General features: G+C 54.9%; 3 protein-coding genes across 17 annotated transcripts in view; 1 reads left to right on the forward strand and 2 right to left on the reverse strand.

Moving 5' to 3' along the window:
- MYO9A (myosin IXA) overlaps nucleotides 1-5,283 on the reverse strand; it is a 173,851-nt gene extending 168,568 nt beyond the window's left edge. For all 9 annotated transcript variants that reach the window (XM_038147029.1, XM_038147030.1, XM_038147032.1 and 6 more), the window contains exon 1: nucleotides 4,937-5,283. The gene's annotated coding sequence lies outside the window, so the exon portion shown is untranslated. The remainder of the gene's footprint in view (nucleotides 1-4,936) is intronic.
- Nucleotides 2,316-11,842, forward strand: SENP8 (SUMO peptidase family member, NEDD8 specific). 2 transcript variants are annotated; one of them, XM_038147044.1, is made up of 3 exons: nucleotides 2,316-4,358; nucleotides 5,979-6,056; nucleotides 9,587-11,842. In XM_038147044.1, the coding sequence occupies exon 3, from the start codon at nucleotides 9,615-9,617 to the stop codon at nucleotides 10,251-10,253; it is 639 nt and encodes a 212-aa protein (XP_038002972.1). In that variant the 5' UTR covers nucleotides 2,316-4,358; nucleotides 5,979-6,056; nucleotides 9,587-9,614; the 3' UTR covers nucleotides 10,254-11,842. The 2 variants fall into 2 exon arrangements, with proteins under 2 accessions (XP_038002972.1, XP_038002971.1); XM_038147043.1 differs by lacking the exon at nucleotides 2,316-4,358 and adding an exon at nucleotides 5,363-5,442.
- Nucleotides 11,843-13,228: 1,386 nt separating this feature from the next.
- On the reverse strand, nucleotides 13,229-25,032 carry GRAMD2A (GRAM domain containing 2A). Of its 6 annotated transcripts, none has more exons than XM_038147037.1 (14): nucleotides 24,951-25,032; nucleotides 23,998-24,323; nucleotides 23,018-23,338; nucleotides 21,486-21,599; nucleotides 20,712-20,769; nucleotides 19,322-19,394; nucleotides 19,137-19,240; nucleotides 18,467-18,565; nucleotides 17,483-17,554; nucleotides 16,565-16,627; nucleotides 15,299-15,455; nucleotides 14,938-15,037; nucleotides 14,737-14,844; nucleotides 13,229-14,276 (listed from the first exon to the last, which is right to left on the reverse strand). In XM_038147037.1, exons 4-14 carry the CDS (start codon nucleotides 21,587-21,589, stop codon nucleotides 14,273-14,275), a joined length of 942 nt encoding a protein of 313 aa, XP_038002965.1. In that variant the 5' UTR covers nucleotides 21,590-21,599; nucleotides 23,018-23,338; nucleotides 23,998-24,323; nucleotides 24,951-25,032; the 3' UTR covers nucleotides 13,229-14,272. The 6 variants fall into 6 exon arrangements, with proteins under 6 accessions (XP_038002965.1, XP_038002967.1, XP_038002964.1 ...); XM_038147039.1 differs by having other exon boundaries at nucleotides 21,486-21,623; XM_038147036.1 differs by lacking the exon at nucleotides 23,018-23,338.
- Nucleotides 25,033-25,124: the final 92 nt, after the last annotated feature.

The following is a 25,124-nucleotide window of genomic DNA, read 5'->3' on the forward strand; positions in this document are numbered from 1 at the left end:
AAATTGCCTGGCTGAAGGCCACACTCTGTCCCTTCATGAGGCTCTTAGCAAAACTCTAAAAAAGGGCTGACAAAAAACACCAACAGAGCCCCAAAACTACGACCCATGGCTTTGCCTAACCATGGTGTGGCACGGTGTGAACAGCCAAAGGCATATGAGAACCCTACACCAAGAGACATCTCATCCCTCTCCAAAGGGATGCCCTCCCATGCCTAATGAGAAACTGCAATGCAAGACATGAACAGCAGAAAGTAATCAGAGGAATAACAATAATCCCTGAAGCACAGGTATTTATTTATTTATTTCATTTTGCCTAGAAAATCTCCAAGGAGTTTCCACCAAAACACTGTGGAGCCACTTGCCAGCTTCATGCTGATTATCAGCACATGGACTTGGACTATCCCTGTTCTTCTCCCAAAATTAACTTCAGCCAGGCCAGCTCCTCTTCCAGCTGGAGCCTGTGACTATACCAGCTTAATGAACTCATGGAAAGGCAGTGGGAAGCAGCAGTTGAATAGGCTGCAAGTGGAATACTATGCTCTGCAAGCAGTGGGTCACGGATGATCTCATTCTACTTGGACACTTCCCACCTAATACAGCTCAAACCACCTCATTTCCCTTCTCCTCCTGCAGCCCACAAACCACAGGTGGAAGACAACTGTGGTTTGAGACGCCTAAAGCCATGAAAAACCCAACTTCACTTTGAAGACAGTCCTGCTGGGAGCAGGATTTTGGACCAAGTGACCTCATGAGTTCCCTTCTGACCCAGGTGAGCCCACATTCCTCCCTCAGAGGGAGCATTAAGATCATGGGGGTTTTGATAGGAATAAAAAGCCATTGCAGTAAAGACATGGAACCCTCACCTCACCTGAAAGATTTTTCCACAGGTACCTGTGAGAAAGGGATCCATAGATTCCTCCCCACAGACAGAAAAATGCTACCACAAGATCTAACACAACAACAACTCTTGATAATATTTTTAAAACGGTCACAAAAATTAGTTCAACTCTAAAAATCCATGTTCAATAGCCTTCCCTCCTGAATTTTCATATTTTCTGAGGTCAAGTGGTTTGAGTTCCACTTTTAAAAGTTTAATTCCGAGACACAGAGGTTAAGACATCAACACAATCACAGGAGTGAGATGTACATGTCACCATGGGGTTCAACCTGTCAAACGCTTCAGAAGATTAAATATTAAAGAGTCACACAAAAAAAACCACCAAAGACTATTCCACTTCCCTTTTTTCCTGTTTTTATCCATTATCTGGCAAGAGTTTCACTTGTTTGGTTTTATAGTCTCAACTCTGAACACCTGTGCCTTCACACGTATACCCAAAACTTATGGAAAAATTTGGCCTGTGTAAAAGAAAAATAAAATTCCACAAAAACAATCTCAATTCCAATGATCCATAGATATCCCCTCTGCAGCATTTTGTCCTTAAAATTTCATAAGAAACTAAAGCTTTGTGATAATGCCAGCCATCTAACCTGAAAAGACAGAGTATTTTTGCAGTGTGAAACCCAAAGAATTCCCAAGCTTCTCCCCAGAGCAGGGAAGCACCCAGACACAAATCTCCGATGCTACTGCTTTTGTCCAAAGGAATGCTAGAGAAAGTCTCCAATTTGCAAACTTGAACCGTGATCCTTTAAATATTTATGCTCATGTTTACTTTGTCGAGAGGGGAGAAATCCCGTTCACTCGAGAGGAAGTGGAGCAAACGTCGGCACGCAGGACAAAGCCTGAGAAATTCAGATGCTCTTTTAAACCTCAACACAAAAAAAACCCACCATGTTCCAAAGCTGAAACCTGCACCCAGAGTCCAGGCCCAAGCTGGGAGCTCCATCAACGACACAACAAACGTGCCTCCAACCCCGCTGTTTCGCGTGCAAGCGGGAACGCAAATTCCCTTTTATTTACAAGCTGAGGGGACGCAGGAATTTCTGAAATCAAGTTTGACCGGCTAAGATGCTTCCAGTGGTTCAACGACCTTGTTTGCTCTCTCATAAATGTATTTTTAAAGGAATTGAGTTCAAAAGTTGCACGGTTTAGAGCAAGAACTAGAACTGGGCAGAAAATGGCCACACTACACTCACCAAAACCAGCCACCCCAAATGACTTCAGAAACTCTCTGGTCACACTTGAATGACAGAATCCCAGACTGGCGTGGGCTGGAAGGGACCTTAAAAGCTGGTCTTGTTCCACCCTCTGCCATGGGCAAGGACACCTGCCACTATCCCAGGTTGCTCCAAGCCCTGTCCAACGTGGCCTGGAACACTTCCAGTGATGGGGCAGCCTCAGCTTCTCTGGGCAGCCTGTGCCAGGGCCTCAGCACCCTCTCAGCCAACCACTTCTCCCCAGTATCCCATCTAAGCCCACTCTCTGGCAGTGGGAAGCCATTCCCCCTGGTCCTGGAACTCCAGTTCCCGATGAAGAGTCCCTCTCCAGCTTCCTTGTACAGCCCTTTCAGACACTGGAAGTTTGCTCCTGGTTTCCCCAGACTTGAGGCATTTCAGGCACTTCAGCTTCAGGACTACAGGACGCTTGTGGTCTCAAGGCTGTGATGGTGAGCCCTGCCCTTCCTTGCCAGTTTGGTGGTGCCAAAGCTGCAAAACCAGTGGAGGGACCAGCAGTGTGCCTGTGCTCCCAGTACTCCCCCTGTTGACTCGCAGGCATGGGAAGGAGCAGTCTGTTCTTCCATGCAGAGCAGAACACTGCTCTCCCAGAAACCAAGCAGGGGAGGAGGATTTCAAGTCCAGCCATACTCTGACACGAGCTAAATTAAATTAAGCTAAATGAAGGCTGCACTCGAATGTGTAACTCGAGTTTCACATTTCCCAAGTGCCCAAACTCAGGTGCTTGACATTCTCAGGGGTTTTCCTGCAAACCTGATCAATGCTCACGAAATGCACCATAAACATCCCAGATACAAATAATTTAGGCATAAAGCGTTCAGATTTGCCAGGCAAAGGATTCCAAAGGTTTGATTGTCTGAGTGGTTTAGCTGGTGTTTGTGAAAGATGCTGTAACAGCAGTAGTCGTATCAGGCATTTGATACCTTGAATCTGAAAATGCAGCTTTTCCCCACCCAAAATAAGGAGGAAAAAGAAGCTTAAAATGTGGGGTTTGTAAATCGTAAGAGGAGCAGTGTATGCAGAGAACAAATAACTTCACAAAACAGATCTACATTTTAAATACAGGATGAATTCCAGTAGAGCTTTTTGCAAGGGCTGCTGATGAACACCAGGCCTTTCAACACAGAGGAAAAAATCTCTAAAGCCACCCCTCATTTATGCACTGATCACAATAAATACATAAATAAATAAAAAATTAAATAAAAATATGAAGTTGCATCATCATCGATAGCCCAGGAAACAAAAGCTTGTTAGTTGTGTGCTGGGGCCACTGAATTACCTTCCTGCCATCAGCAGCCTGACTGACAGCTTCCAAAACGGTCTTGGGGATCAAAAATTACAGCCAGAAGGGAAGGCAAAGGCTGTGAGAGCCTTAATGAGGGAAAAAGGCACAGAAAACCCTCTTATTTTAATTAAATAAAACGTAAAAATGAGAAAAGCCATTGAAATGGGTGAGTTTACTCAAGGACGTAGGGGAAGTCGTGTGACTGTGTGGCGAGGGGCTGAAAAGATGATGTTCTTCAGGGATAACGCAGACTCCGACCCAGCCAGAGTTTATGGATAAGGTCAGATTTGTAAGGTCGTGCTTAAGGATTCACAGCCCATCACCGCAGCATCCGTGCACCTCTCCATGGGAACACAACGCTCCCCTGTCATTTCCTAGCAGTCCCACGGGAAAAGAGTCAGGAAAGCACTTGAGCCAGCCAGAAACCCAATTCTCCGCCTAGCAATCTATTTACAGAGCGATTTATTACAGCGCTTGGTTATCGACTGAGCGAGACACCGCGCCGGTTTCCCTCCCGTAGCAGCAAATCTCCTTCCTCTGCCGCTACGTGATTATTTTTTTGATCCGCCGATGGGCAGGGACCGCGCTGCAGCGCGGGATGGGAAAGCCATGATTTCTGCTGAGCTCACGCTGCCCACTTGATCAACCTCGGCTTGCTTTGGGCAAAGGAAAACGTAAATGGAGGAGGAGGAAGCCGATCGAGAAGCAGAAGGGCGGCCAAACGCCTGGCTCCGAACTCACGGCAGGTCCTAGCGCAGGTCACGTCGGAGGGGTTTATAATTTTTTGGGATAAAGCAAAGGCCGTTTTGGCTACGTTTAGGAAAATTCCAGAAAGAAATATCGACTCTTCTAAGCTGCGGAGGAGCAGTGCTCCCACAGGGGTCCGGCGTGCCGGGGTGGGAATTGCCGTGAAGTCCAGCACCGTGCCAAGCAAACCCAGGTATAGCTCGTTCCGACGGCTGGGAATGGCTGATGGGCGCTCGGGAATGGCTCTGCGGGGCGGACCGGGCTGCCGGAGCCGCGGGGCGTCCGCGGGCGACCGCGACCCGCTCCCGTGGCGATGCCCACAGCCGCGGCCCCAGGGCTGTGCCGCACTCAGGGCTACAGCCCACGGCCCCGCCGCTGACACTGGGGACGCCTCTGAGGTAAATCTCCTCCCCCCCAGGCTGGTTTTTCCATGTTCCGAGTGTCCAACCCACCCGCGATGGGGGTGAGCGGCACCGGGCGGCGAAACCCCGCGCATGGGGCGGAGGCAGGGGGAAAACGCGGGGCTGCCCCGCACCGCGCACCCACCGGGAGCGGCTCAGGCGGGGAGGATCCCGCACCACCGGGAGCATTCCGCGACACCGGGCAGACCCCACGACGCCGGGGAGACTCGCCCTCCTCCGCCGAACAAAGGCTCCCGCCGGCCCCGCGATGCTCCGGCGGGGTTCGCCTCACGACCCCCGCCCGCCGCTCCCACCTCACGCGCGCACCGGAGGCCCCCGCCCCGCTCCGCTCCCCGCCGCCGCCGCTCACCTGGGTGTCGGGGCGCGGCGCATCCCTGGCCCGCAGCCGCAGCCTCCGCCGCCGCTGAGGGGGGTCCCGAGGGTCGTCGGCCGAAGGAGATCGGTTCCGAACAGATGTCCCGGGGGTCTGCGCTGAGGAGGGTCGGTGCTGAGGGGTGTCCCAAGGGCGGGTGCTGAGGAGGGCCCCGGGGGTCGGTGCCGAGGGAGGTCCGGGGGTCCCGAGGATGGGTGTTGAGAGGGGTCCCGGGAAGGGGGTGGTGCGGACGGGCGCTCCCGCCGCCGCCTCCGCCGCCCGGGCGCTGCCCGACTGCCCGCGCGCGCGCGCCGCTCTCACGCGCCCGCCCGGCGGAGGCAGGGAGGGAGGGAGGCGCGCGCACCGCCCCGCCCCGCCCCGCCGCGGGCACGCCCCCGGACACGCCCCCTGGACACGCCCCTTGTCGTTACGACGCGGCCGCTTTACGGCAGTGCGCGGTAACCGAGCGGCGGCGGCGGCGGCGACGGGCGATGAGGCGGCGGGTGAGAGCCGGGGGGACACGGGAGGGACACGGGAGGGACACGGCGGGGACACGGGAGGGACACGGTGGGACACGGTGCCCTGGGTGGTCCCGGCAAGGACCGGGCGCTGGGCGCCATGCCCGGGGGTCGCGCTGGCCGCAGCCGTCGGGGGTCGGCGCTGGCCGGCCTCGGGCCCGCAAGCTTCAAGCCCGCGTTTTAAGGGAAAAAAAGGGTAAAAGGGGTAAGGGAGTGGAGGTGTGTTACGGTGCTGTGGGTGGTCCCTGCTCCCACCCCAGCCAGGCCCTGACCCTGCGCCTGGCCCGGGTGCACCCTCTCCTGGCCCGTAATTCCCGTTCATTCACATGAAAGCAGCGCTGGGATGAGCGGGATCTTCCCGGCGCCGCTGGCGGGCTCTGATCCCGGCACCGGAGCGCCGGGACACGCTCGGGGTCAGGCTCGGGGTCAGCACGTGGCTCCTCCTCCGTGGGGCGTGGGACACCCCGAATCGCTTCCCCTGACCGAATTCCCACTGCTGACCAAATTCCCGTGACCTCCAGGTCCTTCAGGCAAGCTGCATTCCCTGCCCGTGCTTCCTGCTGCTCCCTGGATTAGACCCTCTCTGTGGGAGGTGAGAGGTGAGTGATCGGCGGTCGGGTTGAGCATCTGAGCTGGGATCTCGTCGGTACCAATCCCGTCGGTACCTCTGGGACATTCCCGGTGCCCTCGCTCATCCTCAGGCGTTCTGCTCGCTGAGGGGTTTTCCCTGTTAAACTCCGGGTTTTGGTCAACCCCGTCCTGGAGAGCAAAAACCATTGCATGTTGTGGCTCTTGGTTCCTCGCTGTGACACCAAGAGAGGTTCTGAGTTTGGTTGCAGAGTCTCTGGTTTGGGGAATTCGTCCAGAACAGAGAAGTTTGGGCATAGTGAGTACGGAGCTTGGAGTATTTTCCTCTGATTTCAGCACTCATGGCCTGTTGAACCTTCAGAAGTGGGATGTTCTTGTATCGTACAAGAATTTTAACCTACAGCTGCAGAGAGATTATTTATATTTAACAAAAAAGGAGACAACTGCGCTTCCGTTCTGGTTGAATTTGTTTAATTAGAGTTTTTCCTCTGGCTCTGTGAGAAAACACATAAGTCCAGAGATTCAGGTGTCATCCAGCCTGGCTCCTGCTGGTAAATAGAAATTAATGTTGCTTGTCTGATCTTGCTCCGTTAACAAGTATCCAGACATGGTATCTAAACCCCATATTTCCAGGAAAAGTGAATAGAAAGTTAAACCATAAGGTCTTTTACTCTTGCTCTTCAAAAGACAAAACCTTCTCTGTCCTTCCTCCTGCTCCCTGATAAAGTCTGGATTCTTTTGTCTTCCAGGTGACTATTTTCCTATTTACCTCCATGGCCTTTAAATTAGGAACAGAACTCTAGTGACGTGTCACCCTAAAGTATTCACTCTGGAGGTTCTTAGCACCTTTAATTTATTAAAATAGACTTTAGGAATCTGATTCATCCTTAGTCCACGCTCCCGTTGCTGTCGCTGCCTTTTTATGCTCAGTTGCTGAGGAGTCTCATTCCTTGGCTCTCAAGTGCCTTCAACAATTACCTGCGGAGGGTTGTTGTCTTTAATGGTGTGAAAATGACAGGTTTGGGGTGTTTTTTGGTCAGGTGTTGGAAAACACAGGCTTTGCACTGCGTCCGGACACGAAGGAGCCCCATCCATGTATGGATTGAACTCGCACTGATGCCAGCAGTGATTTGTTAAATTGTTAAATTGTTATAACCTCAGAGAGGGAAGCTTGACCTCTTGCCCTGTTGATGCGGCACAGCACCATTTTCAAATCCGTAAATGAAATGGTGGTGTTTGTATGGAAATGCTCCTTCCCCTCTGCCCCGTTTCCTCGTCTCAGCATTGGAAATGGGGCAGCTGAAATCCCTTGGAGGAGCTGAGAATTCCAGGGAGTTTGCACAAATTTCAACTACTAATATGCCAATAAAATGAACCAGCAAGACGCTTGTTGGCAACCTCCAGCAAATGTTCCAGGCCTATGCCAGTATTTATCCTTATTTTTATGGAAACTGAACAGAACGTGCCTGAGCCTTCAGGAAGAGAGTCCTGGCTGTGGCTGAGCAGAGCTGCTCCCAATCCACATCGGGATTTCAACACTCCTCAGAGGCTTGGATCCAGGTCCTGGCTCCTCTGCAGATCCATCTTTAGCTCTTGGGAGGTTCTCCCAAAGGAAGCCACCTCACCAGTGGCTTTTCACAGCCCCACCACTTTGTTTTGGTCCTCTCTGCTTACCTGACCTGGCTCTGAGGGAGCCTCCCAAGGGTTTTCCTTGGAGTTGCACTGTGGTGAGTCATCCCACTGAACTCACAGGCAGTTTCACAAATACCAGATGGCAATAAAATTAAAAGTAGTAGCTAGTGGCAATTAAGCACTTGCACTCTCCTTCCTGACTGGAGGAACCTGCCAAATGTCATGACAGGAAAAAAAAAAAAAAAAAAGACAACTGTGTTTCTGCAGAGTGGAAAATTAACAGAGCACGGGACACACGCTTCCCTCGCTCTTAATCCCATTTGGACCAGAGTGGAAAGCTATTGGCTGGACTTCTACGTGTCCAGGAGAAGATGAAGCAGAAAGAACACAATGTAAAGGAAAATCTGGGGCATTTCATGGGCACATACAAGAAGTATTTCAGCAGTGCCCATGTTAAACCCCCAAACAGGATGTTTGGAGGATGTCCAGATCTTTAAACCAGGCTATATTCGGGCAGGCTGAGGAGTTACTGGGATTCCATTGGGATTTCTTGTTTTTATACTACAAGGCTTTGCACCACGAGCTTGGAAATAGTCGGAGCTCATTAAGGTCGGAAGCGTGTCCAAATACCATTGTGTTTGGCTCAGCACAAACAAGGGCTGTTCCCTTCCTCTGGTGACTCCTGCTGCTCGGCATCTCCGGGATCCACCAGCCACACACAGGCGCTCGCGGGGCTGTTTCATTCCCCAAACGCTCACCTCGGCCCTTCCTTCCGACGTGTCACACAGGGACCATGGCTCATCCATTCTGTTCCTTCCCTGTCACGTGCCAGGGGATCCTGCCAACATTTTTGAGTGATAAATCCCTTAATTTATGCATCCCAGGCCAGGAAGGGTTATTCCCTGTGATTCATGTCACAATAAGAAGTGTGAATCTACTTCTTCCTAACAGAACAGTCCATTTGCTTCATTCTTCTTCATCATGATGGAAAATTGGTGACTTATTTATACTGAATCATACTAAAGAGATCTTATCATTCTGAGCTTTCACATGAGGCTTTCAGAAATCTGAAGATTTTTTGTGCTGCCTTTGGGACAGAGGAGGGACGGATGAGGCCAAAACCGGTTCCATGTTATCCGTGTCCCAAGTTGTGGCATTTCCAGCCCTGTCCTGGCCAGGAAAGGATCTAGAGGCTGAGGATGCATCACAGCACTGAGGAGCCTAGAAGGGCTGCAGGGTGTGAGAGCCAAAGGAAAACCAGGGTAGATATAGGGGCTCTAAATGAACTTTCCCTGTGGAAAATCTCCTAAATCCTACTCTGGCTCTGTAGAGAGTTGTCATAAAGATTCCCACGGTCGGGAACTGGTTTGTGATCTCGTCTTGCTTTGTTACTCCTTACTCACAGCTGTGCCTCCTGTGCTGGCGGCCCAGCAGGTTCTCCTGGAACAGGTCGTGCCTCTAGCACAGAGCTGGGGCACTCTGTGCTTGGAGAAAGGGACCGTATGTCTGTCAGACGGCCCAAAAAGGTTTTTATTTAGGGGAATATCAGTGATGCAGAGAACTCCGGTGCTTGTCACTGCACAGGTAAAACACCGAGACACGCAAACACCACCTGACTTCTGGATCACTCCTGGTTTCTGAGCAGGAACTGCTCTGAAACTCCTTTGTTGTGAGGTTCAGATCCTCAGGATGGAAGGTTGATCTCACTGGAGCCACAGGAGGTTGCTGCACAACCCGACACTGTGTGTTCTCCATCTGCTCATGGTCCTGCAAATATCCATCTGGGAATCCTGGGCTCTCTCTTACTGCTGCTGAGAAGGAACTTGAGGTGTTAGCTGGGCTGCACCAGGTGTGGGCTGTATCCTGGCTGTGATCCAATCCCAGCCCACGTTCCCTTTGTCTGTTGCAGCTCTGGCGGCGGCCCGGAGCAGCGCAGGATGGATCCCGTGGTTCTCAGCTACGTGGACAGCCTGCTGAGGCGGTCGGACGTGGCGCTGCTGGAGCCCCCGAACTGGCTCAACGACCGCATCATCGGCTTCGCCTTCGAGTACTTCGCCAACCAGCAGTTCCAGGAGTTCAGCCACCGCGTTTGTTTCATCAGCCCCGAGGTGGCCCAGTTCATCAAGTGTGCCCTTAGTCAGGAAGAAATAGCCATATTCCTCCAGCCCCTGGACCTTCTCTGCAAGGAGCTGCTGTTCCTGCCTATCAATGACAACTCCAGCCAGGCCGCTGGGGGCACCCACTGGAGCTTACTGGTTTATTTCAGGGACAAGAAGTGCTTCGCCCATTACGATTCCCACAGTAAATGCAACTCTGCCCACGCCAAGCAAGTGGCAGGGAAACTGGAGGCCTTTCTAGGAAAAAAAGGGGGCAAAGCCACCTTTGTGGAGGAGAAGGCACCGGCACAGCAGAACAGCTACGACTGTGGGATGTATGTGATCTGCAACGCCGAGGCTCTGTGCCACGGGTACTTCCAGGGCCGGATGGAGTCTCTGCTGCAGCTCCTCACCCCCTCCTACATCACGCAGAAGAGGTCAGAGTGGAAAGCTCTCATCACGAAACTGGCACAGAAGTGATGGGGATGCACCTCCAGCCCCCCAGAAACTGCCTTCCCAGTCCAAGAGGCAGCACCCCCAGTGCCTGAGGGAGATGCCCATGCACAGGATTGTCCCAAAGAAAAAGAATGTAACCCCTCTAGCATGGCTACACCCCCCAAACACCCCATTCCCTTCAGGAAAAGCCTTATTCTCCTCTCAAAATCACCGGCCTTTCAACTTCTAATGACAAGAGTCACTTTGCTTTCAAAGAAACCCTCTCCATGGTAAATTTTTACAGTAATTGCTGTGGCAGAACAGGTTGCTAAAGAGACTTCTCCACCTGTGCCCAGCAGGCAACACACTCTCATTAGGTGGCTTTAGCTGGCTCCAGGCATTGTCCTTCCAAGCCAGGTTTAGAAATGCTCTTTAAACCCAAGCCCCCGAGTGCTTTATCATAGACAGTTCTAATTTGTGCCTCCTGCTAATGGTATTGGAGAAATGTGGGATTTAGAAGCCAGGATTTTGTACCCCTGAAATTGAAACATTGAGATGTCACTGCAAAAAGATGAGACTGCAAAGGAAATGCTACAATTAACTTAAGAACAGGGCAAAATCAAAGTCATTTTTCATCAGCCAGGTGCTCCTCAGCCACACAGCGATGGCATTTTTTGGTCCCCCGCCCCTGCTTGTTCTTATTGCAAATTAAAACCCGACTCTGAACTGCTGGAAAATTAATAGGAAGCTGAGAAAGCCAATCCTAGGAAAAGAAACTTAATTGAGATGAAAAGCAACACTCACTCTTTGAAGTTTGGTGTTTTTCATTAGGATTTTAGGTCGTCTCTGTGCAGGGAGGGTTTGTCAGTGCTCCCCAACCCTTGTTAGCGGTTGCTGCTCATAACACAAAACCAGTTCTGTTACTTGAGAGAGAAAAAAAAAAAACACACTAGGGAGAACAAAAGGACAGAGTTTGAGGTATAAAAGCCAAAGATAACTGCGGGCTCCTTGAAGTCCTTAATGCACTTCAGAAAACTGAAACACTTCTCTTCCCGTGCTGGATGATGGCTGGGATCCCAGAGTGGATCCTCTCCTTAAAGACAGGCTTAGCAGTGTGGAAAATAAAAATTAAAGTGAGGTGTCATTGCAGGATAAGGAATAATCTCTCACCTGGTGAGAAGCAAACAGCAGGTTGCTCAGGTGGTGTCTAGCAGAGCAACCACGCCCCTACCTGAGAAGGGAAATCCGGGTTAAATACAGCCCTTGAGGAAGGATTGTTTTTAACCTGGAACTCTTCACCACCGGTGTGTGCAGCAGCACAGCACAGAGGGGATGGAGGGCTTCACCTTCCCTTGCTCCACGTGAATGTCAAGAAATCAGCCCAGGCTGCCCCAAAACAGCCTCATGGCAGCACCGGGGCCTGACAAGGGTTGGGGCCGTTCCCCTCCCTCCTAACACTGCCTGGACAGGAGAGCAGCCTCCAGCACCAGCCCTCCCTGGAAAATCCACTCAGCTGGAGCCAGAACGGGATCCAGCTGCTCGCTGGAGGGGATTCCCTTCGGACTCTGAGGGGCTTTGCAAGAGCAACATCACTGCCACTCCCAAATCCCAAATAAAACCCAGACCAAACTGTGCTTCCCGGCGTCATCCAGTCCTTGGTGTCCCTGCTAATGCTGTGGTGCAGAGTGTAACAGCACGCTGGCTCTGACTCATCCGTCTGACAGAGCTGCCTTGGCTGATTTAATCTCCCAATCCTATTTTTAGATTGGCTTGGGCTGGGGAGGGAGGAAGACAGAAGATGGGACAGTGAGTGTGACATGGGCAACAGCAGGGGGATTTGAGGGCAGGGGCTGTGCTCATCCAGCACCACCCTGTGCTCCTCATCGCTGTTTCCAGGCCAGCAAGGTGAGTGTCCAGGGATGCTCCCTGCACCCGAGGCTTTTACGTGGCATTTCTTTACACAAAGAAAAGCAAATAGGCTCAAGCAGGACGTCACTGGGAGAGCCAGCATGCACCAAATCAGGCAGGCATGCACCAGATGGGAAACAAAACCAGAACCTTGCAACCACGTCCTGGCAGCAAAGACCTCCCAAAGCACACTGTGGGTTCATCCCATTGCTGCTCCAAACCTACAAGTCACTGCTCCCATGGCTCATCCCACCGCTGGCTTTAACCAAGGAGTCTTGAGAGGAGACCACATTCCTGTCTTGGGCTCAGCACAGGGACCCCCAGCACCTGCTGTTGGAGGACCCAACAAACACCAGGCTGGGCACATCAGACCAAACTCCCCTCAGTCCTCAACCTCTAAACCTCTTTTTGGGGCCAAGAGCCCCACTTTGAGGTTGGACTCACTAAACACCAAGTTGTTTGTTGGAAAAACAACCCTAAACCCATTTCCACCGTGTAAACGAGCTGGGCGAGTCCCTGGCAGGGACAGGCTGGCGCCTTTCATCCTCCAGGTCACCCACGGAATCAAAGGCTCCGTCAGCCCCATAATGCCAGGGCTTTGAATGAACCAGACCGTCCCCCCCAGGCACCCCCGGGTGCTAAATCCCGCCCAAAACAGCTGACACCACCCTGCTCCCCGCTTAACCAGTGCCACCGTTGCTTTTAAGTTGGGCGATTTTCATGCATTTTGCTGCATGGTCCAGGCCGGGGAAGGGAGTGGAATTGGGTTGTAAAGGTGCAGGGAGGAGGAGGAGGAGAAAGAGGAAGGCTCACCCTGCCCACCCCAGCTGGGTGGGGCTGCAACTCGGCTCCCTCCCCCGGCACCGCTGTCCCCAAGGTGGCCCTGCCACCAGCGCGTCACATCCCGCAGTCTCTGCTGCCATCTAGTGCAGCAACCTCCTTGGCCCCTCCGGCGGGAGCTTCCCTGTCCCCTTGTCCCCATGAGAGGATGGGCTATCCCCATGTCACTCACATCCTGAAGGGACACTGGGACAGCACAGATTTTGGGGTGCCCGGTTTTAGGGCTCACAGCTTAGCACCACTGTGGAGGATGGTGGTAAGAGAGAGTGATGTGCTAGAAAATCCTGGGTTTATTGTAATTCCATTTAAAAGCCATTCCAAGCCCGGAGCGAGCAGTGAGCTCTTCCCCAGGGCGCCGGGATTTGGCCCCGTCAGCACTTGTAGTTCCCAAAAAAACAGGAAAGAAAGGAATCACACCTGTACCACCTGTCACCCCAGGGTGCTCCCAGGGGGCTGAGGGACAAATCCTGTGAGACAGATCCTGCAGCACTCAGCTCCATGCGGTGACAAGGTTAACAGGAACTAGGGCACAGATGCTGCACTCCGGGACATTCCCCAGTGCCAGCCGTGGGCTCCTTTCCAGCGTCCTCAGGGGGTGAGCAGGACTAACAAAGTTCATCTGTGCCAGGTGTGAACCCCAGCGAGGACACCTGGTCTGGGGGACCTTAAAGTGCTTTGCAAGGGATGCACACACACACCCCCCTCTCTGAGCCCGGTGCTCAGGAGAGAAGGGCTGGGGAGCCCTGCCTTGTACGCCCACCCTTGTGTGTGTGATAAATGACACCCCACAGGCTAGTGGGCCCTTTCTCCCCATCCTCACAGATCCCTGTGTTCAGGGCCATTCCTCCAGGGACATTCCCAGGGATACTGAGGGACAAACAGATGGGTTCTCCCAGAGCAGCAGCGGCAACTCATCCACGTTTCTGGGGGTTTCTGGTGAGCCCAAGGTCATCTTTTAGCAAGAAAAAACCAAGCCTGAAATAAAAACCAGCCTCCACCTCAGCAGCAAGTCCTAAAGGAAGGTCCAAGTGCTTGGCAGCCCCGAGCCATTGTCCGGTGCTACAGCACAGCAGTGTCCCCGGGAGAAAACAGGTTTCCAGTGGGATGGGGAGTTGGCACTGGTGGCCAGAACCTGGCTGGAAAGTCCCATCAGGAGCAAGTGCCCAAAGAAGAGAGAAAATACTTGGTCCCATTTTACCAGCCGAGGGAAAGCTGGATCAAATGTAACAGCCACGGTTGGGAGGACACAGCACCGGGATCCGTGGGCAGGGTGCCACCACCTCAGCGTCCATCCTCAGCCAGCACCTGGGGAACGGTCACCTGCAAGCAGGGAGTAGGGTAAGATGGGATGAGTAACTGCAGAGGCTCCATATCCCGTCCCAGTGCCTTCTGATCTCCTCAGCCCAAGGAGATTCCCCCTCTGTCCATCCCATGCTGATGCCCACAGCCTTAGTCCCCAGGAACACAGCCCAGCTCCAAAGAAACGTCCTGGTGCTTTCTGCAACTGGAGAACCAGCCCCAAACCAATGAGGAAACTTCTTCACAAGCTCCAGAGTCGCAGGGACAGCAGAGCTTCCCAGTCACTCAAGCCAGCAGTTGATGGGATCACCTCTGGTCTGGAGATGGCACTGTGGGTTCTGTCACTGGCCAGCCCAACAGCAGGCCCAGGATAAGGGACATATCACAGAGTGGAGCCATTCCTCCTTGCACCCACATTCCCTCAAGTCCTCCACTCATAGCATGACCTGTGTGCCCCAAAATGTCCTTGAGGGTTCCTCACCTCCTGTGCCCACGGGAGAGGTAATCCCGGTTCAGAGAGCAGAGCTGCTGCTCCAGACGGAAGATGCGGAATGCCAGGTACGAGGAGGACACGACCAGGAGACAGATGCTGGGAGCAGAGGAAGAAGCCAAACACCCAGTTGAGACTAAGACCGACATTCCCAGTATCCTCCCAGCTTCTCTGCGCCCTTGGCACACTTACAGCACGATGAAGATCTTCAGGAGCTGGTAGTCAGAGGGTCTCAGCTCTGCCACGCAGCTCTGCTCCACCTCCAGCTCCTCCTCGGTATTTATTGCACTTTCTGAAAGCAAACCCAGAGTCAGCGGCACAGCCTCACTTGGCTGATGCTCCTGCTCCTCCAGCAACCAGGAAACAACAAATATTCTTCCCTCATGGGCTCAGACCCTGCAGCCAGGAGACCCCAGCCCATCCCCAGGACTCGGTCGCTGACTCAGCCTAATCTGTAAGGCAGAATTCCCCTGCATGAGAGAGCGGATGGATGAACACCCTTTAATGGAGGCTATCACCCATGTGGAGCAGGGCACAAACCCATGCCCCTCACCTGAAACCAGTGGCTCCTCAGAGGTGAAGGAGCTCTCCTTGGTGCTCAGGCTGCTGACAGAGGTCCGGTGGATGCACTGGTAGTTGGCATCTGGCAGTGACAGTGACAGTGAGGTAGGTGACACCTTCCTCCACTTGCCTTCGGGGACGATCACCTCCTGTGGGAACAGTCCTGGTGAGCCATGAATGAAACCAGCAGTGCCACAGGTATGGTGGGACCAGATTCAAACTCAAACCTTACAGTATCTCCATGGAGCACCAGCACATTCAAAACATCATCCTGAGGGAGAGCTGGTCTTCCACGATGGCTCCACGGGAATGCAGGTTCCTACTACCAAAGAAGGACCTGCCCATGCACCCAACACCTGCCCCAAATACCAGCTGCTGCCTTCTCCACCCCGTGAAGCTCAGGGGGGTCACCTGGAATTCTCCAGCATGCCCCAAAAAGGGCAAAAAAGTGCCCCAAAAAGACAACAAATCAAGCGGGGTGGCAGCTGGCACAGGGAGGTCTCCCCCAACAGAGAGTTCCCAGGGCTGGAGCTGCCATAGGGCTGCATCCCACTGAAGCACCAGGAGATGCTGCCAGATCAGCCTGGCTCACTCCCGATTCAGCCCCTGAAGTGAATCTTTAACCCCTGGCATGTCACTAGACCATGGGTGACATCCCACCTGTCATCCTCTGGTGCATCCCCACTGTCACCTCCTGCACCCAGGCCAAGGCTCAGGACCAGCAGCCATGGAAGACACCCTGCTCCAAAGGTGCATGATATGGCCCCCCTGCTCCCTGGATCATGCCATGCTTCAGCAGGTGTTTCCCTCTCCCACCATCCTACTCATCCTGCAGATTTTTAGGTAACTCAACCACATTCCCAGCCTGTTATCCACATTCCCAACTGTGAACAGCATCAGCCATCAGGGAGCAGAGCAGTGGCATTTTTCACATCACCCTGAAGTTTTTCTGTCTATACACAGACAGTCACTGGCTGTGCTCAGCCAGTCCTCTCGACCCATCTGCTCCTGCCAAGTCTGGGGATGAGAGCCCCAGAGGACAAGCTATGATGGCAACAGGCGCATCCCTGCATCCTTTGATGGCACCAACAGAAGAACCAGCTCTCTCCCAGCTCTCCAAGCAGCCACCAGACAGTGTCAAACCCACCAAGGGCACCAGGCAGGCCCTCTCCACCCACAGCATGAGGTCAGGGGGTCTCTCTCCTCTCCCTCTCCCTCTCCCTCTCCTCTCCTCTCCCAGAGCTGCCCTGACCCTCACCAGTGACACAGAGTCCGGCTCCTCCGACAGCTCCTTCAGACTCAAGCTCTTCTTACTGGAAACCTAGACGGGGAGGAAAGGATGGGGCATGACAGTGCCAGCTCTCCCTGCTTCAGCCTCAGCCACAAAATGGAATTTGGCCTTTTCTGCTGAGACTGTGAAGAGCAGCTGCTAGAACTTATAATCATGGGGATTTGAGGCATGAGAAGAAGCACTGCATCAGTGCTTCCCATCACAAAAACCTGGTGGGCCCATGGTTGAGCCAAGGGCTTCCATGGACAGGAAAAACCATCAGGGGTAAAAAAAAATGAAGGGTAGATCTGGGCAGAGCCCAGCACATTCCAAAGAATAAGTCCCCCCCGTTTGGCAACAGGGCTGAATCATCCAAATTGCTGCCCTGGCACAGCTGGCACACACCCTCCTGGGAAGGGCAGGGCTCCTGCACAGCTTCCCACGTGCTTCAAGGTCAAGGAGAAGAGGTCCCCACAGTCATCCTCTCCAGCTCAAGGGCTGATGGATGTCTTCGCCCACTTCAGTTAAATTATTTTTTAACTTTGTACCATTCTTCCTCCCCTTAAAACTTTAGATCTGGGCAAAAGGCATCAATGTGCAGAGTGGCAGAACTAGTATTACCACCAGATTATAAATAATTCATACCCACGCCCTGAGAGAGAGCAGAAACTCGGAGCTCTGCCTCATCCATGACCCAGAAAAGCCCACGGGGACAGGACGTGCCCAAGGCATGGCTCCTGCCCCTCTTCCCATCCCTTGCTGAGGAGTGAGGATGCTGGGAATTGGAGAGGGCTTTGGGAGCAGTCCAAAGCCTCGGAGGCAGTGGTGAAGAGCAGTGCTCAGCCCAAAGGGCAGGTGCAGAGCCTCAGGGCCATGGACACATGGTGGGACACAGAGTGGGGGTACCTGCAGGTGGGTGCAGACTCTCCTCAGGACATCATAGACGCTGTCACGAGAGATGAGGGATACGAAGATGTACTGCAAGAGGAAGAGGTGAGCTGTTGGGAGAGATTCCCCCCATCCCGAGTCCAGTTCTCCACAGGCAGGGACAGGCACAGACATCACGCCCTTGAATCTCCCCGTTTTCAGGAGCCACGTCTCCCCCACAGGCATTTCCCTGCGGAGCTTCCTGCTGTTATTTTTGCAGCCTGCTAAAACCTGGACCAGATTTTTTTGGGGCCAGTCTTGCTCAGTTGCTCTTCCTACAGCTTTCCCACGCTCAACCCAGAGGGACACGGCAGCAAATGGGGCCAGGACCCACAGAAAACATCCCCAGGAATGCAAGAGACACAGGGCCACACTCGCCATGCCTGACACAGAGCCCCTGGGTGACGTGCAGGGCAGCCACACACGGCTTTGAATGCCCAAATCCTACCCCGTGCCACTCCCTGCTAAAACCCACCTCCCAAATTCCACAGGAATAACTGCCTCCCAACATTCTGCAGGAACAGCCCCCTCCCTGGCAGGGACAGGCAACACACAGTGCTGGCAGCAGCACCTGGGCAGGCGAGGACTTGGACACACTACATCAGCCCACTGCAGCCAACGACATCCAACGGGATTTAAAAACGCAGCCCCGTATCCAAGTTTTCCGCCAGCTCTGGCTGAATGCCAGCCCAAACCCTTTCCCTGCTTGTGTTTAAGGAGTTTAAAGGTTTTACGTGAGCCTGGCAGGGATTTGTCAGGCTCGGCCGAGTTTCACTTGGGCTTTGCTTCGTCCAGGAACAAAGTGAAATTCAGGAACAAAAGCAAAGCTGTGGTGTTTGCCCTGGCTGGCAACCAGCACAGAGAGCAACTCTCACTTCCTAACCAGGGATGGGAACCGCCTCATTCACTGCTCTCAAACCACTTCCAGTTTGGACCTGGGCATCGGCTGTGCATTGGTGTTACCTTTCTGCTGGCAGTGGTGGTGATGGCCAGGCCGTTGGGCAGCAGCCGAGCCGTCTTGTGCTTCTTTATCAGCTGTACAGACACCACTGGGATCACCACCTGCGGGGCAGGAACGCCAGGATGGACTCAGCACAAGCATCATCCAGCCAGCCTCCCTAAGACCCACCAGGAGAGCCCCCCGTGCAAGCCCAGGGAGGGTAAAAAACAAGGCAAGATGTTATTTTTGGCAGGGTAACTTTGCTGAAACCTCGAGCTTCCTTCAGGTATTTGTTTAAAGCATCACATATAAATAATTCAGTCCTTCAGCCCAGTTTTAAAGGAAGTCGTCTCTCCTCAAGATCCCCGTCAGCTACAAGACTAATGGGGAAACATCAGATTGTAAATCAAGAAGAAAAGCCAAGACAGATTCAAATCTCTCCCCCCTGAAACCTTTGATCTTCCTTCAAGCGCCATTGCGGCTGGAAGGAGGTTTTGCATCAGGGAATTTTAAACCAAACCAATATTTGGTTTCCCCAGGCTGATGCCACAGGTCATCAGAGCAGGAGGCACGGCCGTGCTCCCCTTCCTACTGGAGGTTTTTGTTGGGGGTTTTGGTGGTATTTGGGTGCAGGAGGGGATAAGCTGTGGTTACAACCCCTGAGGGACCAGGGTGGGCTGGTGCCCACATTACCTTAATGTCCTTCCCAAAAAGGTTTGCGTAGAAGCAGAGCCAGTTGGGGGAGATGTAAAGCCTTCCCTGGATGAGGATGTCTCTCTGGAGCGCGCAGGAGCAAACTGCAAGGTAAAGAGAGAACCGTGGCAATCCCTGTGCCAGATCCTGCCGCCTCCGTGCCCATCCCTCACCCTGCCACCCACCTTTCAGCACGCTCTCCTCCGTCGGGATGTCCTTGAACAGCTTGTGGTACTGGGAGTTGTACTTGCTAGCAGCCTGGAAGCAAAGCAGAGCAAAGTTATCCGGTGACCTTGCCGATAAGGAGACCCAAAAATCCCTCTCCTGCAGGAAAACCTCCCTCTGCCCGCACCCGGGACCGGCGCAGGGGGGTCCCACCGGGCTGGGGACAGGAGCCCCGACGGATTAGAGGAAGGCTGGATGATCCAGCACCCGGCGAAGGCTGTGCCATCCTCCCAGATTAACATTTCCCTTAATAGCTACAGGGGCTGCTGAGCCCTGGTGAGGAGCCGGTGTTCTGCCAGGCTCATCCGCAGGCAGTTTGTTTTGCCCAGCGGTTTCTCTCCTCCTCCTCCTCCCTTATCCGGGACACGGTGACAACACTTGCTTTGCGCCCATCGCGCCGCGCCATCCAGCTATTTATATTCCCGGCTCCACTTCAAAGCCCGCCGGCAGGCACGGCGGGACGCTCGGCAGCTCGGCCCCAAAACGCTCCTGCGGCGAAGGTAAAGCTCCGAAGCGCTTCAACGCCTTCCATAAATCCGCTCAACTGGTCCTGTAAGGCAGGTTTGTGCCCCCTGCCCTCGGGATGCTCCCATGGGACACGGCTGTCCCGCAGGACCAAGGGAGGAGCTGCTTTGCCAGGATGCAGAGAAGGCTGGCACAGCAAGGCTGGTTGGTGGCAGCCAGGCAGGCAGAGCCCTCCTGCCCGCAGGTACAAGGTCGCCTTTGCTCTGCACACCTGGTCGCCGGATGAGCGGGGCCCTAAGAGGATCAGGGCTCAGCAGCACCTGCAGTTGGCTCAGACACCGCCCAGAGGGATGCCGGGATGGTGGGGGTGCCAGTGGGAGCATTCCAGGAGAACATGGAGGGCATTGCCCCCTGATCCTAGCACAAATCCACTACTGGCCCTGTCACCCTCCCAGATGTCTCTCTCATCAAAAAATGTTTTTCTCCTCCACTTTCTTCATTCAAAAAAAGGCGAAATGCCACTTCCCGTCACTCCTTCCTCTTCCAGAGCATCTCTTATCTGTAGATGGATCAAAACCATCTAGTTTGGGCATGATTTGAATAAACAAAAAGGTTCAAATGGACAGAAGTTTAACTGTTCTCAGTCAACGTTTCCACTTTCTCCTCCATCTCCCTAGATGGAAAATCCTGGAAGTGTTTGCAAAGCAGAGCACGGGCCACACAAAACCATCACCAGGTCTCCTGAAATTAAACGCAGGAAGCTCTGCCCCACACCAGAAGCTGCCTCTGGCTCCTTCAGCCCACACCTAAGACCCCAGGTAGGCCCCTCCTGGGGCAACAGGCTACAACACACCAGCCTGGTCATTCCCAAGGCCAAAGGCTTACCACTTCCCGGTGGCATTTCTTGATGTCCTCATCCTTGAGGGCTTCGTTCAGGCGGAGGCTGGAAGGAAAAATTATAATCACCAGGTAAGCAAAGAGCCACAGGTCTCTCACCTGCTCCCTAAAACACGTGTGCTGCAATATGAGACATGGAAAAATGTGAAGGACTGAAGAGAGACCCCCAGGAAGCCACATTTTGGGTGTCTCCATGATTTATCGTGGCACTGGGCATTGCTGAGGGTCAGTACTGGCTGTTGAGGGCTGATCTCTGATGAGGGCCAGCGAAGGCACCAGGACCAAGGTACTTCACACACACCCCAGCTCTGGGGGAAGGAGCCCAGAGTTGACCTGGCAGCAGCTTACAACAGGCTGGGAGTGGAAATGTGCAGCTTTGGTGGCTGGGGCAAGGGTTCTTCAGGGAAAGCAGAGGCAGGAATTTGGGAATGTGCCTGAGCAGGAGGGTGGACTCAGCTTTGGCTGCGCACAGGAACATCCATCCACGTCCATCCCATGGACAGATGGAAGGACAAACCATGGAGAGAGCAACATCCTACCAACAGCCTCAGCAGTGGGAATACTGTCCCCTTCCCCAAACCCCTTTCACTTCCCTGCTTTTATACCCACAATATTTCAGGGAGAAAACAAAGTTGGGCCCCCCCTGTGCCCTGCCCCCGCTGGCAGGCAGTATTCAGGGCTCCAAGGCAGCAGGAATGCCACAGCAGGACGGGAAAGAGAGAACACTCAACTGCAGGCAGACCTTGGGATGCTGCTCCTCACCTGCCGTCGAGGGAATCCAAACTCTTCTGCTTGTGGGACACCTCCAGCTTCTCACGACCGTGCCTGGGCTCGGGGCTCTTCAGGGGAGCTGCCTTCTCATGCATCGGCGTGGCACTGCAAGGAGACACCGTCAGCCCCCTAGGGAAAGGGGAAAAGGGGTCTGCAGCTGTAAATCTGTTCCCTTCAATCCCAGCCTGCACAGAGACATCAGAATCTGCCGCTCAAGGACAGCAAGAATATTTCTGCTATTTCTCAAGTCACGTGGAGGTTTAAAAAAAAAAAGGTCATTTTTCTGCCAGGGACTCCCCAGTGCTCAGAGCAGAGCAGCCAAATTGCTGCGGCTCCCTGCGATAACACCCTCCAAAGCAGAGACTCTTCTCCTCAAGGGCTGGAGGATGGGATGGGAAAAACCACAGGTCTATAAAACTCTTTGGGGGGATGGATTTCAGACAGGGTCTGCTCCTCTTGGTCAGCAAACACCATCTTCCCAGGGCAGAGCCACCACCAGGCACCTTAGAGCCAATTATTTACCATTGGGAACCTTATCAGAGGTGCTTATCAGCCACGGCAGGCAAAGTAAACACGGGCCCAGTGCCGCAGGCAGGTTATCACCTGGCAGGCCACAAAGGTGACACTTGCACCCTCGGCAAACCACCACCGGATATTGCTGCGGCACTGGCAGCCAAGCAGAGCACGATCCCAGGGGACCGGTGGCAAGGCAGAGCCAGCAAACAGCCACAGACCCATGGAGAGGAAATTATTCCAGGGAAAGCACTCAGCTCACTAGGCAGGGGGTGATGCCAGAGCAGGTGGGGCGGCGGCAGGACAGGATGAGCGCCAGCAGGCGGGACAGGCGCAGAGCTGGAGCGCATCCCGGAGCCCGCGGGATGATGCCGTGGCAGTGCAGCAGAGCCCAGGCCGAAGAGCCAACCCAACTTCCTATACTCTGAGAGCAGCTCCTTCACCACCTGTACTTCCCTAGACACATCCTGCCCCTGCTCCGAGGGGCTAATCTGAAGGAAAACCCATGGAAATAATCCCCCCTGACTCGGCAAGAGCCAGGACAGGGGTGCTGGATCCCAGCAGGATCCCAGCCCAAAGGGGCTGAGAGCTGAAGCTGCGTGAGCTCCCCCATCCCCACAGCCTCAGAGCCCTGACCAAAACACTGTCTGGGTGAAACGGAGCCTGGCTGACTCACAGCTGGAGGCACAGGGAATGCTCCCACAACAAGTAACACATACATGGGGGCACGGGAGAACCAAACAGAAGTCACTGGTGCCATGTGGTTGGAAACAGGCTGGGAAACAGCTCCCGGATCCCCACAGCCACTGTTGGCAAAGACCTGCCTGCACAGCCCTGGAGTCCAAGCACTGCAGGGATGGGATGGACACACTGAGGTTGTGGGTTTTTAGGAGCTCAGGTCAGAGGATGTGTCAGTAAGAGAAAGGAGACCTTACTGACAAGAAGCACCAAATAACAATAAACACCAAAATAACATCCCCTGGCATAGCACCAAAAGGTGTTTTCCCTACCTGACTCCTCAGGCAGGCTCTGCCAGGGGATGCCATCCTGCCCTGAAGCTGAAACTCCTATCATGGAGGCACCAAAGCCTTCATCTGCCCTTCTCCCATGCTGAAAAGGGGCTCTGACCCGATCTGGAGCCTCCTTGTCCAGGGCTCGGCACTCTCAGGCTTCCCTCACGTCATCCCTTAAATCCTCAAGCGCCTGCACTGCTTAATCCGGGTGAGCGGATTTATCCCCAACCGGCGCTGACACCAAGGGGCACCACACAGGGATCGGGGACAGCAAAGGCATCAGAACCCCGCCGAGGTCACCAAACACACAGAAAACCCCTACAATTAGAAAAAACACAGGCTGGAAAGCACTTGGAAGTGTTGCATCCTTGTTTGCTCTCCCTCTCATGGCCACCATCAGGGACAACTCCTGGACACAGTGCTGGCAGTGGGATGCTCCAGGGGGAGTCTGGGGGCTGTGAGGAGCATCCTCAGCCCCAGCAGGGACATGGCGGGAGCTGTTTAGTCTCCTCTGTCCAGATCTTGCTCCATCCTGGCTCCTAGATGCATCAGGGATAACACACATCCAGAGTTTGTGAGCACAGGGTAAGGCTGGGCTCAAGGCACAGGGAGGTTTCCCTTCCAAGAGGTGCTTCCAGTGCCAGCACAGTGAGGAAAACACTTTCCAGCAGCTCATACAGTCACCCTCCTCAAAGAATTTGTTCAGCACCAAGCTGTTCCTGAGGTAAACTCACCATCCCAAGTGTCCCAAAATACAAGTGGAACAAAACCAGTCGGAGTTCAGAGCTCCTGAGAGGAGGCAGAGAGGGTTGGTGTAGAAGTTCCCAGCAAAGTGAAAACAATCCAGCGACCTGATACCCCTCTGCCCATTCCTGACACCCCCTGCCCGCCCACACCGGCTCCCCGAACTCCCAGGTTTTGCCAGGCGGAACCCGGAGCTTCTCCCTCCCACGGGATCGGCGTCTCCCTTCCCTTACGCGGCGCTGGGATCCAGCCTGGAAAAGGTCCGGCGCGAGCCCCTCCGTCGGCGAGCGATTTTCGCTGGATCCCTTCCCCGCTGCCGGAGAAGCGCGCGGCGGAGGCCGGAGGAGCCAGGCAGGGATCCCGCCTCCCCGTAAACCCCAGGAGGCTCAGAGGCGGAGGGAGGCACCGGCGGGCGGGCGGCCGCGGCCCGAGCGAGCCCGGGCGGGATTCGGCGAGCTGCCCTTGGTCCCGGCGTCCAAGGTCATTTCAGTCCCGCGTGTCGGAGCTGGAGCGGAGCCACCCCGGGATGCTGGAGAGGAACGGCCGGAGCCGAGCGGCGCTGGCAGGAGAGAATGAGGCGCGACGTCAAGGCCGGAGGGAGCCCCGCGTGTCTCTCCCGCGATGTCCCCGGTGTTCCCCGCCCCGGGAAGCGGGGGCTCACGGCGGGGACAGAGGCGAGACCCGGGTCCCGGGATGTCCGCAGCGCCCGGGGCGCTGGGTCTCATCTCCCGGGAGCCGCGCCGAGCGCCCCGCGGCACGGAGGGCGCACGGAGGGAGGCGAGCCGCGGCCTGCGGGGCTGTGCGGGGCACGGTGGGACTGTGGGTCTCGGCCACCGTCGGGGCCGCGCCCGGGGCACCCTCGGCGCAGATCGCATCCCCGCCGGTGCTCGGAGCCCCTCAGGCGAAGCTGGCGGCTCGCCGGCGAGCAGCGGCGGGACTTCTCCCTGGCCCGGCCCTGCCCGGCCCGCTCCGTCTCTTCAGGGAACGGGCGAGGGGGTATCGGTGTTTCCGCGCTCCCCTCAGCGCGGCGCCGCCGGCCGGGACAGGCCGAGGGCCAACAGCGGCTCCGCGGCGGCGGCGGGAGGGACGTGGCCCCGGCACCCTCCGGCCCCGAACCCCTCCCGGCCCCAACCCCCCTCAGCCCCGGGTCCCCCCAGCCCCGGAGCCCCCCGAGCCCCCCTGCTACCTGCGCGCGGCCCCGCGCGCCGCCGTCATGCCCCGCGCGCCCCAGCCTCCTCGCGCCGCCACGGCGCCCGCCCATTGGCCGCCCGTCTCCTTCCACCCCGCCCATTGGCCGCCCGTCTCCTTCCACCCCGCCCATTGGGCGCACACTGCCGAGCCCCGCCTCCTTCCTTCCGCC

This window comes from Motacilla alba, chromosome 10, assembly GCF_015832195.1.
Source record: "Motacilla alba alba isolate MOTALB_02 chromosome 10, Motacilla_alba_V1.0_pri, whole genome shotgun sequence".
NCBI lineage: Eukaryota > Metazoa > Chordata > Aves > Passeriformes > Motacillidae > Motacilla > Motacilla alba.

Excerpts from the sequence above, each read along its gene's own strand:
- GRAMD2A (XM_038147036.1), bottom strand. The coding sequence starts at position 21,589 with ATGCATGAGAAGGCAGCTCCCCTGAAGAGCCCCGAGCCCAGGCACGGT. Across the intron at positions 20,770-21,485 it reads TTGGATTCCCTCGACGGCAG|CCTCCGCCTGAACGAAGCCC; the intron begins GTGAGGAGCAGC and ends TTTTCCTTCCAG. Across the intron at positions 18,566-19,136 it reads TTTTTGGGAAGGACATTAAG|GTGGTGATCCCAGTGGTGTC; the intron begins GTAATGTGGGCA and ends CCTGCCCCGCAG.
- SENP8 (XM_038147044.1), top strand. The coding sequence starts at position 9,615 with ATGGATCCCGTGGTTCTCAGCTACGTGGACAGCCTGCTGAGGCGGTCG.